Source organism: Suricata suricatta, chromosome 16 (assembly GCF_006229205.1).
Source record: "Suricata suricatta isolate VVHF042 chromosome 16, meerkat_22Aug2017_6uvM2_HiC, whole genome shotgun sequence".
Lineage (NCBI taxonomy): Eukaryota > Metazoa > Chordata > Mammalia > Carnivora > Herpestidae > Suricata > Suricata suricatta.
In genome coordinates, this window is record NC_043715.1 from 49,431,153 (window position 1) to 49,444,572 (window position 13,420).

The 13,420-nt window shown below is 61.7% G+C and overlaps 2 protein-coding genes across 8 annotated transcripts; both read right to left on the reverse strand.

Annotated features, from left to right (window-relative positions):
- Window positions 1-213: 213 nt before the first annotated feature.
- On the reverse strand, window positions 214-2,729 carry PTGIR (prostaglandin I2 receptor). Its single transcript, XM_029925852.1, has 2 exons — window positions 1,809-2,729; window positions 214-787 (listed from the first exon to the last, which is right to left on the reverse strand). The coding sequence occupies exons 1-2, from the start codon at window positions 2,574-2,576 to the stop codon at window positions 401-403; spliced, it is 1,155 nt and encodes a 384-aa protein (XP_029781712.1). The 5' UTR covers window positions 2,577-2,729; the 3' UTR covers window positions 214-400.
- A 6,084-nt stretch (window positions 2,730-8,813) lies between these two features.
- Window positions 8,814-13,133, reverse strand: GNG8 (G protein subunit gamma 8). 7 transcript variants are annotated; one of them, XM_029925626.1, is made up of 3 exons: window positions 13,060-13,133; window positions 9,209-9,294; window positions 8,814-9,012 (listed from the first exon to the last, which is right to left on the reverse strand). In XM_029925626.1, the coding sequence occupies exons 1-3, from the start codon at window positions 13,070-13,072 to the stop codon at window positions 8,884-8,886; spliced, it is 228 nt and encodes a 75-aa protein (XP_029781486.1). In that variant the 5' UTR covers window positions 13,073-13,133; the 3' UTR covers window positions 8,814-8,883. The 7 variants fall into 7 exon arrangements, with proteins under 7 accessions (XP_029781486.1, XP_029781485.1, XP_029781490.1 ...); XM_029925625.1 differs by lacking the exon at window positions 13,060-13,133 and adding an exon at window positions 11,471-11,662; XM_029925630.1 differs by lacking the exon at window positions 13,060-13,133 and adding an exon at window positions 11,267-11,364.
- Between the last annotated feature and the right edge of the window lie 287 nt (window positions 13,134-13,420).

The following is a 13,420-nucleotide window of genomic DNA, read 5'->3' on the forward strand; positions in this document are numbered from 1 at the left end:
GGAGGGCAGCCGAGCACCCCAGTGGGTGAGGATCAGTGCCAGAACCTGAGCCAGAGGAGACCTGAGTGCACAGAAGCTTCTGGGAGCTTTCTGCCTTCTAAATATTTAGACAGTGAGATGGATGGGCAAGCTGGGGCCAGATGGGGCCGCCGGGACCACCGAGTACTTGGAGAGAACCATTCTTTTCGTACTCCAGGATACAAGGTCCCTCTGTCCCTCTGTCTTCTCCCAAACCCTGTCGCGGCCACTCTGAAGAAGGAGAACTCGGGGGGGGGGGGGGGAAGCAGCTGATCGCCCCTGCGTCCAGGGGGTCAAGGTTCCAGCAGACAAGGACCTGAGACTCGTCTCCGGGGTGCCCCTGAGTGGCCGGAAGTCAGGGCAGGAGACCCGGGCCGCTGGGTCAGCAGAGGGAGCAGGCGGTCGCCGCCCCCTCTTTGGACGGCATTCCCACGGTGCTGGCGGACCGCTGTGCCTGGGGCGAGGGCCCCCCCTGCCCCTCGCCCCAGGCCGCCAGAGGCACCCAGCTCCCCTCCTTCCCCCCAGGAGCAGTGGGGGCCCTGGAGTCCTTCCTCCCCGAGGCGGGCTGGGCGAGGGGTGTCTGCGGGCCGCCGCGGGCAGGCCTGGGGCACCGGCAGCAGAGCCAGCCCCTGAGCCTCTGGAAGACGGCCTTGCGGAAGAGGATGAAGACCCAGGGGTCCAGGATGGGGTTGAAGGCGTTGAATCGGAAGGCCAGGAGGTCCCCCATCTCGCTGCTGTCAGGGGCGACGGCCTGCGTGAAGCCTCGGATCTGGGGGCAGGGCGAGGGCATCAAGAAGCACCCGTGAGCCCGCCGCCCCCACCCCACCCAGCCCCCCACCCACCCTCGCTCCCCTCCCACCACTGCTCACTGGCAGGAATGAGGGAGGGGCGCCCTTTAGAAAGGGAAGGAAATAAGATTAGATGTAAAGGAAGTAAGTAATGCATCCCGGGAGCAAGCGAGAGAAAAACCCAGGAAACTACCAGCCTAGAGGGACAGAGCTGGAGCCCATGGGTGTATCCGCACCTTGCAGTCTCTGAGTTGTCCGTAAACCCCGCCCCCAAAGACTGGATGGCCCTCCAATGTAGCCCAGCCCTTGCATTTTACAGAAAGAGAGAAGCGAGGCCCAGGATACAGGGGCGGGAGACCTGGTGGCCCTGTACCAGGCTCTGTCTTCTCTGGTTCTCGGTTCTCCCACGAGCAGAGCAGGCAGGAGCCGTGCAGGGAAGGGGCAAGAGCAGGAGAGCCAGGGCCAGAGGGAGGGCGGGGCTGGGGTGGGAAGTGGTGGGGAAATCAGATGCTGGAATCAGACCGGCCTGGGGTCCAGACCTGGCTCTGTGTGACGGTGGGTAGCACACATCACCCTCCATCTATAAGAAAACAGGAACTTTGTTCCGGTCCTTGCTAAGTGCTTGAGGAAGGAGGGCAGAAGGTCATCTGAAGATAATTTGAGAGAGAATTTGTAAACTACAGAGCACAGGGCGGACCTAGGGCAAGCATGCAATGAATAGCGGATCTTACTATGATCGCGGGGGGAGGGGAAGGTTGGGGTGGGTTTGGAGGGGTGCTGGAGATGTGGAAGGGGGAAGACAAGGGGTCAGGAGGAGACAAACAAGGCAGAAGCATACATGGAGAGAGTTCTCCAGAAAGTCGGCAGTTGTCTGACCATGGACAAAGCCTCTGACCTCTTTGGGTCTCAGTTTCCCCATCCGTGAAATGGGTGCAACCGCTAGAGGACACAGCCGGCTGCACCCTCCCTCCCCCGCCCGCCCCAGCTGCACAGAAGACTCACCGTGAGAGGCAGGGAGCACACGGCCATGATGCCCGTCATGAGAGCCAGCAGGATCAGGTGGTCAACCTCGTCCTCTCCTGCTCGGGGACCAGGGACCAGGGAGCCCTGGTGGCGCCTCTGCTGGCGGTACATGCGGCAGAGGCTCAGCGTGACGGAGCTGTTGCAGAGGACGATGGCGGCCACCAGCAGGGCCACGAGGCTGGCGTAGGCCAGCGAGAAGGCGCAGCCGCCCGGCTCTGTGGCGCGCATGCGGATGAAGCACCAGCTCCCCGGGCAGTACTGCTGGTGCTGGCCCAGGCCCAGCAGGGGCAGCGAGCAGAAGAGGGCGCAGAAGGCGTAGATGGCAGGCAGGGCCAGGCGGGCGCAGCGCGGCCCGTCCAGCTGGGCGTAGAGGTAGGGGTGGCTGAGCGCCAGGCAGCGCTCCACGGCCATGGCGAAGAGGATGAGCGTGGAGGCCAGGCCGAAGAAGGTCATGGCGAAGGCGAAGGCGTCGCACAGGGCGGGCCGGCCCCAGGCCAGGCCCAGCAGCGAGCTGTTTCGGGCGTAGGTCACGAACACCGCCGGGCTCAGGAAGCTAGTGCCCAGCAGGTCGGTGACCGCCAGTCCGGTGACCAGTACGGCGAAGGCCGACGGGCGTGACCGTCGCCGCGCCCCCAGGATGCCCAGTGCCAGCCCGTTGCCCACCACGCCCGCCACGAACATCAGGGTGCTGGTGGCTGGTCCCACAGAGTCCCGCACATAGGTGAGGTTCCTGCACGAATCCGCCATCCACCCTGCCTCCTGGACTAGAGGGGTCCCAAGGGGGGGGGGAGGGGGGCCGGGTCTGCCCCCTGAGCCCCACTCAGACGCCCACCACCCTCCCCATGGTCAACCCCAAGGTCTGCCTGTCGGTCTGTCTGCCTCTCTCCGCTCTCCCTGCCTTTTCTCCTTCCCTCTCCCTCTTCTGTCCCTCACCCACCTCTTCTCTGCCTCTGCCTTTCCCTCTCTCTCCCCTCCTCACCGCACCTCTGTCTGCCTTTTCTCTCCCAGTCCCTCTCCTGTGCTCCGAGGACTGTCTGTGTTGGTCTTGGAGTGTCGGCTGCTCCCTGCTTCCCTCCTCCTCCCTCCCTCCCACCCTTCTTGCCTTGCCCTGCCCGCGCTAGCCCCGGCTGTTTCATTTCCTCCCTCTGCCCCGCCTTCCCTCCCCCTGCTTGCTCCAGTGATGCCCCCCCCCCACAACCTCAAGCTCTCTCCGGCCTTCCCTGGCCTGCTCTCTCCATCTGCCCTGCTCCAAGCCCTGCCTCTACCTTCCCTCTCAAGGTGCCATCACTGAGCCACCTGCCGCTTCCTCACAGGAGGGTCTCTGTCTGCCCTTCTCTGTTTCCTGGCATCTCCCAGTGGCCCCATCTGGGGATCACTGGATTGTCACGCTCTGGGGCACAGCAGGACAAGACCTAAGGGGCACAAGTCTGGGGGTGGCCTCCGGGCCCCAGGGTTAGGACATTGCCCAGGGATTGAGAAATGCCCAGGAAATTCCTCCCTGATGCAGTGTTTTCCAGGCACCACGGAGATTTCTTTCACTCCTTCCAGAAGGCTGGGGAAGGAGGTGGCCGAGCCTGAGAAAAAAAAGGCCAGTCCCTGGAGTGCACCCGAGCTTGCAAGCTCGTCATCGAGTCCTGGGAAGAGGGATTCCAAGGACTGGGACTTGGTGTCCCCATCATCAGGGGGAAGGGGGGTGGGGTGGGGACAGGGCCCCGGGCTTCCAAGAGCACCAGAGGGGAGCGCCCTCCCACCCTCTTGTTTCTTGTTCCAGCAATCTCAGGCCCTAGGCCAAGCTCTGGGGACCCTGACTTCCAGGAATAATACTTTGGCCACAGATAGCAGTCCAAGACTCCAAGATCACTGTCACATGGGTCTCCCCCACACCTCCCCAAACCATCCCAATCACCGCCACCCTTGGGCCAGTGTGATCAGCCGCGTGTCCCAGCTGCCGGCTCTGCTCTTAATCATCTTGGGTTCCCACTGAGTCAATGGTTCCCTGTTCAGCCTCTCTGCCCGTAAGAGCCAGAGACCCTCCCGATACCCCTTAGGGGAGGCCATTTACAGAGAGGGATTACAGACCCCATTTGACTTGAGCTCCTGGCTTCATTCCACCCCTCTTTCCGGTGTGCTGATCTGGATGAGGACGAGAAGCCAGTGTACCTCAGCCTCCTCATCTATACAATGGGCTACCACCGGCTTCATGGGCCCGATGGCCAACCATGGCCAGAGCCCACTTTGTAACACGGCGAGAGGCTAGGTCGATGTTGCCTCACGTCCAGGGCCAGGAGGAGTGCTCCTGATCCCCGGGGCCGGACACTGGGCGGCTGCAGACTTCCCCCCTGTACCCATGGCCCTCAGTGACCACAGCCCCCTCACCCCTTCTCCCCTCTCCCTATCACCCATGCCCAGCTGGCATCCCCAGCTTCCGGCCTCAGCTCCAGCCATAGCGGGGCCTCTGAGAGCCTGTGTGTCGCGGCCTCAGACCTCCTGGTTATGTGGTCCCCAGATGGACCAGAGGGAACTCGGGAAGTTGTATCATATTAATGAAAGATGACGCCTGGCAGGCTCATGTCCTGTTGAAGCATCAGGGGAGTTGGCGGGGCAGGGTGGGTGGGGGGGATGGGAGGATGGGGGGGATGGGGTAGCTCCGGTTCCTGGAGCCTCCCTCCCACTGGCTTCCGGATCCTACCAGGGACCCTTAAGCGTTCAGGAAGTCCACACTGCTCCCATGCCCAGTGAGGCCTCACCCACCCTGCCCCCCTCCAGACCTCAGTTTACCCCCCTGTGCCACTGGGGGCCAGCGTCAGTGCTGGGCATACTTCCACTCACTTTCTGGGAACCCTGGCATCCTGCCCACAGCAAGCGCCGCAAAGGGTCCCTCTTCCTGCAGGTGCCTTGGGGCGAGATGTCCCTCTGGCTGGTCCATGAGGGGGTGGCTTCCTTGGGCAGGGGAACCGTGGGAAGGAGCTGGATGAGTGAGTGAGTCAGCCTCCTTCCTCCTGCACTGCTTGAAGGGGACTCAGGCATCCCCAGAAGGACCGTGGACAGGAGCAGAGGAGACGATAGCCCAGGGACCACTGGCAAAGGCCAGCCCTATCACCTGGGCAGAGAGGGGGATGGGCACCCAGGGGCGGCGTGTGCTAGGGACTGTGGTGGACGCAGAACCTTCACATGTGGGTCCATGTGGGATTAGTGTAACTCAAGTCGGCCTTGCAACAGCGCCGTGAGTGTGTGTGTGTGTGTGTGTGTGTGTGTGTGTGTGTGTGTCCTCTGGCAGCGAACGGGCATTACTTTCTCTACAGTCTGTTGGTCCATCAGTGTCTATTTGTGCATCTTGTTGTGGGTCTGTGCCTGTGTGCCGTGGCCCCGTGGGCCTCTTTGTGGCTGTGTCTGCCATGCGTGTTTGCGTGTGAAGGGCTGCCTTGTGCCGTGGGAAGAGAGGGGCTCTGAGGGTTCCCTTCGGCCACCCGCCAAGTGACTCTGGAAAACAGTTGCGAGAGCTTAGCCTTGATGTTCTTCATCAAGCAAGGCGGCCTTGCCCTTGTTGGGGGTGTGGTGTGGAGATCAGAGGCAGAATTCACCCTGCCCGCCTCCTCCAGGAAGCCCTCAAATAGCTGTAGGTAGTCTTATTATCCATTCAACAAACTCTGACCCACTTAACCATGTGCAGAGGGTGAGGGACCCAGAGGGGCTCCGAGGGCGCCCTGCCACAGACTCGGGTTCCCAAGTGGTTTGTGGCAAGGGGTGGGAGAGGAAGAGGAAGGTTAGGCTGGAGCCTGGCCTGCAGGCCCTCCGCTGAGTCATCCGCACCCCCCAGGTCGCTCCCCCACCCCTGCTTGCTGGCCAGCGCCTCCGGCTGCCTGCCCAGGTCTGCATCTGGCTGCGCTAACACCCCGCTTGCCCTGGGCCCAATCCTGTCTTGACCCCCACCCTCCTGATGGTGCCCTGGGAAGAGGACGGACCCACCCTGTGCCCCTCCCCGCCCCGCACACAAGTAGGACCCGGCACGCACCCACACAGCCTCTTGGCTGCTCACACCAGCCAAGCCCCTCTCGCTGCTGCAAGAAGTTGTGTGTGTCCATCCTGACCTGTCCCTCATCGGCAGGTCCCAGCACCTTCGGTCAGGGGCCATTTTCCTCTCCCCTCCGCCCTTTCCTGCATCCCACATGGGCCCTGGCTGAACCTGTCAGACTCTGCCTCTCAGCCCTGCTCCAAGGCGCTCTACCCTGTCTTCCCTGCCATGCCCTTGCTGGGGGCTGCGCCCCTCACTTCCGTCCTTCAAGCCCCCTCCCAACACCTCCAGCCCCCTCCGGAGCAGCTCCCACCTCACCCCCAACTGGCCACATGATGTCACCACCCTGTGCCTGATTCCACATCTGTAAAATAGGGATAAACGGGGTCTTTGGGGGAGGGGGTTATCCAAGAATTAAGTGAGGTTGGGGCTTCAGAAACAAGACTCCAGTAAGTGATGGTCATAGTTGTGGCTCGGGGGCCCCCGACCCCCCCAGACCCCTTCGGCAGAGCCAAGCACTGCTCAGAGCATGTGGGGTGCAGAGGGGAGGCAGCCTGGGTGGGGCAGCCCTGGGGCTTGGGGTGAAGAGGGAGGGGGCTGCTGACTGCAATCACTTCCCCAGGCGGTCACCTCTCTGCCTCTTGGCCTGGCTCTGACCCCAGAGCTGAACTCACAGCTGGGGCTGGCCGGATAGAGCAGCGGGTGACCAGAAGCTGGTGCTCCCGAGTCATACCCGCTAACAAGATTATCCAGATTTGTGTGCATGAATGCTGGTCACCGGGGACCTGCTCTGTCCGGCTCGTCCAGCCGCCACCACCCACCCCTCCCCACCTCCCCCACCTCCTCCAGGTAGCCCTCCCTTCCTGCCCGCCCTCCCGCCCCCACAAGAGGTCAGCCAGCCCCCTTGCTTCTCCTGACTTCCATTCCCCAAGACCAGGAATGTGAAGGAGGAGGGATCTCCACTACCCACCCCCAAGATGTCAAGGCTGAAAGGGTCCAAAAACCCCAGCAGTCTAGGCTCAAGGAGTCCTTACACTCGAGAGGTGCAGAGTTCTGGATCGCAGCGTGACAGGAAGCAGGATTCTGACCCCCGCCCCCCAGGGCTGAAAGACTCCAGAATGCCAGCCCTCTGAGGTTCCGGGAGTCTAGATTCCTTTGCATTTCAGGTTCTAAGAGGCAAGGATGCTGGGTCTGAGAAATTCCAGAATCCTCTGGCAACTTCCCTCCTGGCATCCCTCCTCCCCGGCCCCCACCCCCCAGCTCATCCTTGGCTCTCTCTGTCCCCAGTCTCCCCCGGGGCTCCCACAGACATGATGCAACCCGGGGCTGGAGCCGGCTGAGAGGTGGGAGGCGGGAGGGAGATGTAATTGCAGAAGCTCTGCCTCAATCCAGCAGGAAGCTCAGAGTTGGGGCCCAGGGGACCCTAATCCGATGTGGATAATGGAGCGCTCACCAGAGGCCAGCATCCCCCTCTGGGGAGGGGAGGCTCAGTGAACGGGCTCCATCCAGATCCAGGGGTCCAACCACCCCCACCCCCACCCCAGGAGCCCCAAGCTGGGCGACACAGGTGTTAGTCTGGAGAAAACAGGGAGTGGGTATGAAGAGATGGGGGGTGGTCTCTAACTCAGTGGCCCTCCAGCCACCCAGGTGAAATGACAGCACAAACCCACATCTCACCCAGTCTGTGTCTCCTCATTTTCGACATTCAAGACATTTCCCGTTCTCTTGGTGCCACTGGCACTCGGCCCCCTTAACCAGGAGACGGTAGGGCGTGGCGGAGACTCTGGTGAACTGCAAAGCCCAGGTCCCATCCCCTGGCCATCTGGTCACCCAGAGGGCTTGTACGGGTCTGAGGTCACCAGCATTTCCAATTTGGGAGAAGCCAGAAATAAGGACTTTTATGTGAAGTACTCCTATTTTTCAATTTGGCAACCAAGTCAAGAACATTTTTAAACATTATGTAGGCCAAAAGTAGAGAAACCAAAAAAAAAAAAAACCCAAATATGTATATATAGCTGCAGGCTATAAATGTCCCGTGGGCCACCAACGTGTGAAGTGGGAAACCCACAGCAAGAACCAGAACCACCTCAGTCACCCCTGGGTCTCCAGAACAAAGAAAATATCCATTGAAGGAAAGAATGCCACACCTTCATGTGTCTCTTCTCCCTCCAGCCATGCTTCTCTGTCCTCTGGGTCCCCAAGTTTTATTACCACCATGTTCCAGCTCAGATGTCCCCTCCTCCCGGAAGCCCTCCCTGATGCCCAAACTGAGTCAAGTTCTCCCTCTGAGCTCCCCTGACCCCCCAGCCCTGTCCTGTCTAGGTCATCACTATCTGGGGACAGGTCTGTGTCTTCTAGTGGATTCTGAACCCCAAGAGGGCAGAGCCAAGGACTGTCTCCATCACAGCTATGTCCCCTGCTTCACCCAGAACAAGGCTGGTCACAGAGCAGGTAGGTATTCAGGGAGAGCCTGGAAGAATGCATGGAGGAATGAATGAACAGAGGTCAGCGCTTCCCACAGAGGTAAGCCTGTGGCAGGGGGTAGCCACCTGTGACAAAAGGGGGTGGAGTCATTCAGGGAGACAGAAAAGGGGGGTTGGGCACAGGGGATCCTATGAATCTACAACGCAGGAGAGGATAGGGGCCAGCTCAGGGGCTCAAGGGTTCGGCACTGGAGGCCACAGTCCTCACCTCATTACCTCCTAGCTCAGTTTCCTCATCTGCAAAATGGGTCCTATACAGTTAGCCAGCTGCCTTCTGGGCGGTTGGGAGGATTAAATAAATTCAGGATCGCGCAGTGCTCAGGAGAGGTCAGAGCCCCCAGAGCTCATTTCCTCCACATCCACAAACCCCACACACACACCCTCACCCCCAACACACTCCGAACACACTCAGAAGGGATGAGAAGGGACAGGTTCCCCCGTGATGGCCTCAAGCTCTCGGCGTGCCTCAGTTTCCCCCAAAATCACAGGTACCACCACGGTCACCCCGTTTATTGGATTCACATTTTGGCAAGGGAGCGGGATAAGCTGTCGCAAAGACTCAGAGCAGGACGCAAAAGAGGCGCTTGTCGCGGAAGGGGTTCTCGGCGGCGGGGACCGGCGTCACCAGCGGGTCATCTTTGGCGTGCGTCTCGCAGAAGGCCAGGAGCTCGGCCGCCGCCTGCGACACCTGCGGACGCCCGGGTGCGGTCCATTCTCCGCCCAAGCCTGCGCCTCTCCGCCCGACCCCGCCCTTTATGGCCCCGCCCCGCCCTGGCCCCGCCCAGTTCCGAAGGGGATCTTCCCACGGTCCGCACCTCCAGCAGTGCGGAGTCCGGGTCCCCGGCCCCGCAGCCCCCTGTCTCCTCCCCAGACCCACCCCGCACCTTCATGCGGTCGATGTTCACCTCCAGCTTCAGCTGTTCCACCGTCTTGCGGGCCTCCGCGATCTTGGCCATGTTGTTGGACATGGCTAAGGGCGGGGAAGAGTTTAAAAGCTGGGCGGGAGTCGGGGCTGAAGGGGTAGGCTGGGACAAGCCTGGGTCCCCAGGTAAGGGTGGCAGCGGTAGTGGGACCCGGCGACAGGGGTGTGGGTGGAAGAGCGTACGAATGGGGTGCCTGGAGGTGGAGAGAGGGAGGAGGGAGGGACAGAAACCCAGAGAAAAGAGGAGGAAAGAAGGGGCGGACAGATGGGCGACCAAGAGGCAGGCCAAGGGAGGGAAAGACGAAACGGAGAAGAGAGCGAAGGGAGCGAGCGACAAGAGGAGGGGATGGGGGGGTGCACAGACGGGGTACCTGGGGGCAGATGGAGGGAAGGACAAAGAGGGGCGAGGGACGGCCGGAGGGAAGTGCAGCGGTGGAGGCTGCCCGGCAGGTGGAGGGAGGGGCCTAAGAGCAGGGCCACAGGTGCTGGGTCAGGATCCAGGTGTCCTCAGCCCCCGGGGACAGAGCATGAGCCAGGAGGGGGGCCCTCCCCAGGCCAATTAGCGGCGGCTCCAGAGAGAACAAGGAATTAAGATCTCGGCGGGAAAGGCGCAGAGGGGGCCTCATTAGGGCCTTAGCAGCAGCTGCCCCCTCCGGCCCCCTTGGGGAGCTCCCCCACACCCGCCCTGGCCACCTCAAAGGCTCCTCTGCTCATTAGCTGCCAAAGAGAGGGCTGGGGGTGGGGTGCGCCGGACAACTCAGCCAGGGCCGTGAGAGGGGTAGAGAGGACGGATAGAGGGACAAATGGAGGGGCAGAGGGAGCCACGGACTGATAGAAAGACTGAGGCACGGAAGAAATAAAGGGACTGGGGGAAGAGGAGGGAGGGATGAAGCGAGGTAGAGGGAGGGGAGGACAAGTGGAGGGGTAAAAAAAAGAAAGAGTGATCCAGGGGACAGAGGCACAGAGGGGGTGAAGGGACAGAGCAGGGACAAAGAAGGGGAGGTGGAGGGTCCAGGAGGGGTGGAGTGGGGGGTGGGAAAGGATAGACGGAGGGACAAATGGAGGGAGAGAGGAAGACAGGATGATAGACGGGCAGGGAGAGACACGGGAGGGATGGGGGGTGGATAAAGGGACAGAGGAGAGAGGGGACAAGGGGACAGAGGGAGGGAGATCGAGGAGCTCCAGGAGAGACAGGCTGATGGAGACCCAGATGTAGAAAGTCACTCATTCACTCATTCATCCATTCCCAGGCGGACAGACCGAGGCTGTGATCGCGCAGAAGAATCTGCTGCGGGGTCCAGACCGAGCCTCCTACCTGTTGCTGCTCAGGCCGGGATGGCAGGCAGGTGGCGGAGCCTGGGAGACCGTGTCTGGGTCCCCTCCCCCGCTCCACTCCCCAGTCCCGCCCCGCCCCCGCCCCTGGGACGCAGCCCTGAGGGCCCGCCTCCTCCTCGCTGCCACCACCGCTGTCCCCCCCCCCCACCCGACACACACACACATCACCTTGGGTCTGTTTCTTCGGGTCCCCTTTCCTTGTCCATCCCCCTCTTTGTCCTCCTGTTTCAATGTCTCTGTGTCTTCTCTCTCTCTGTCTCCCCTCTCCATCTCTGCCTCTGTCTCTCTCGAACCGCACGCACACACCCACTCCCAGGAAAAGACAGCCTTCAAGGGTGCCCCGCGCTCTGCACTTATCCTAATGTCCCCCCCACACCGGTCACCCCATCACAGACCACCCCTCTCCGCTCGCAGTCCCTCAGACCGACACGCACACTACCTCCCCGCTGTGGCGTTGTCACACAGTGTCGCGACTGACCCGCGCTCACCACACTCCCTTACTTGCCACAGTCACGAACCCCCCCCGAAATGCCACACGCGCTGGCCCGCAATCTCTCAGGGTGCAGCACAGCGTCACCAACGCCACCTCACACCACACCCCAGACACACTCAGAGTGTCAGATGTGCAAACACAGCTTCACAGTGTCACACGCGACCTCTCAAGCCGTCACACACATTCACGTGCCTTTGGAACTTCTCTCCGTCTCACACCGATGGCAACTTCACACGCACTTTGTCCCGCCCCGCACACTGTGACATGGGATTACTCAAATGACATCTGTGTCGACTACTGTAACCCAGTATGTTGTGGTGTCACACAGTGACACCCTGTCATGCATCCAGTGACTCCGCCATACAGTCATACGGTGACAGCCGTACAGTGACTCACCCTCGAATGACCTCCCCGGTGTCACACACCAGCTCACACAGCCCCTCACAGAGTGTCCCCCACGCACTGTCATGCACAGTGCGCACTGCTGTTACTGCCATCACACAGCACTCTCGTGTCACGCACACACGCATGCAAGGTCTCTCTCATCTTCTTGTCTCTGAGTGCCCTGCACAGTGGCACAGTCCCTCACGCGCTGTCACAACACTGTGACAGTCTCTCTCTGTGTCGCCTCTGTGTCGCACATTGTCAGTTTCTCACAGTTGATCAGTGTGGCTGACACACACTGTCACACTCACGTGGTTCCTCTGTCACACCCATTGGCCCAGACCTGTCACACTGCCTTCTCACGCCACCTCTTGGTGTGTCACACTCATTCACCCTGTCACACATCATCCGCCCACGTGACCCACACAGCCCTCGTACCCTCCCCATGTTGCACACTGTGCCACACAATCTCTCGCTGTCACATAGAGCCTCCTGATGTCACAGCCTCCAAATGGTGTCTCAGGCACACCCAGACCCACGGGGTCCCACACAGCCACCTGCGTGTCACCTCTCTCATCTCACACAGTCGCACACAGCGTCTCTGCGTAACACATGGTTTATAGTCACACCCTATTATTTCCGGTTGTCTCCAAATGTCCCAAGGTCACACAGCCACACACACAACGTCACAAGCTCACGGTACTACACGCTCACACAGTCTCTTGGCGTCCCCCGCCATTTCCCAGTGTCACCCAGGGACACCCACAGGGTCTCTCCTACACTTGGCACACCCCTGCGGGCACCCGTACCCACCCTCGGGCCTCTCGTGACAGCCCCCTGATGGCCACACGGGGGCGCCCGCGGCCCGCCGACATAAGGCGTAGGTGGAAATTGGGAGGGCAGGGCGTCCCCGCGGGCCGGCGGGGGTCGCAGAGCTGGGAGGGACGCCGGGACACAGCGGGGCGGAGGGGGCTGGAGACCAGAAGGAGAGAACTGAAGATGGACCGGGACAAGAGAAATTCAAAGAGAGGGGGAACAGAGATGCAGGGAGAGGCAGAGAGAGATAGGGACGCAGAGCCAAATTTGGAGAGATAGAGACTTAGGGACTAGGTGACACAGAGACCAGCCGAGGGTTGCAAAGACAGAGAGATAGAGACATGGAGGGTATAGGAGAGACACACGGACAGAAACGGAGAGGCAGAAACAGGGACCGAGAAACACGCCCAGGAGACACACTGAGGCGAACGAAGACCAACTCGAAGAGCAAGCCTCCCACAGGCGGTGGTGGCGAAGGCGGGGCCTCGAGCTGCTCGGGGGCGTGCCCGGGGGCGTGGCCCCCCAGGGGCGCGTCCCGGGGCGGGCCAGAGGGGCGTGGGCTGGGGAGAGGTGGGCGTCCTAGAAGAAGCTTCTCCACGCAGTCAGTCCTTTCCTATTTGGTTTTTACCGACTGGACAGAGAAGCGAGACGAGCGGGGAGGGGCCACCGGCCCGGGTGCCGGTGATGTGAGGGTACCCGACCCTGACTCCCCGCTTCCCTTCCCCCCGCCCCCCGCCACCCCGCAGAAGCAACGGGGCCAGGTGGGGGAAGGGAACCCGGCTCACATCTGGAAAGCATCAGGCGCGCCGGACGTGCCAGGGCCCCGGGCCCGGCTGCGGAAGGGGGGAGGGGAGCTAGGGCGCCCTCCTCCTCCTGCCCCCCCCCCCCTCAGCGGGGTCTGCCGGCGCCGGGGAGGGGCCTGGGCGCACGCCGAGCCTCTGCGCCTCCCGCAGCTGGTTTCCATCAGCGATTTGGGCCCTGGCCGCCCCCAAGGAGGAAACCCAGCTTAGAGTGGGGGAAGCCAGGGTGACGACCCAATCTCCTAGCCTCCTCTCTGACGGCGGCCAGACGCCGCGGGGCGGGGGAGACGGACGGACGCGGCTTGAACCGTGCATAAATAACCTCCTTTTCTCGCCGGCGCTGCAG

Bases quoted from the DNA above. Each gene is read 5' to 3' on its own strand.
- GNG8 (XM_029925625.1), bottom strand. From the start codon at position 11,543: ATGACAGTGCGTGGGGGACACTCTGTGAGGGGCTGTGTGAGCTGGTGT. The intron at 9,295-11,470 runs GTGAGTCACTGT...CCCCGCCCTTAG, and splicing joins ACCGGGGAGGTCATTCGAGG to CCATGTCCAACAACATGGCC. The intron at 9,013-9,208 runs GTGCGGGGTGGG...GGGCGTCCGCAG, and splicing joins TGAACATCGACCGCATGAAG to GTGTCGCAGGCGGCGGCCGA.
- PTGIR (XM_029925852.1), bottom strand. From the start codon at position 2,576: ATGGCGGATTCGTGCAGGAACCTCACCTATGTGCGGGACTCTGTGGGA. The intron at 788-1,808 runs GTGAGTCTTCTG...CCCTGCCCCCAG, and splicing joins TGTGCTCCCTGCCTCTCACG to ATCCGAGGCTTCACGCAGGC.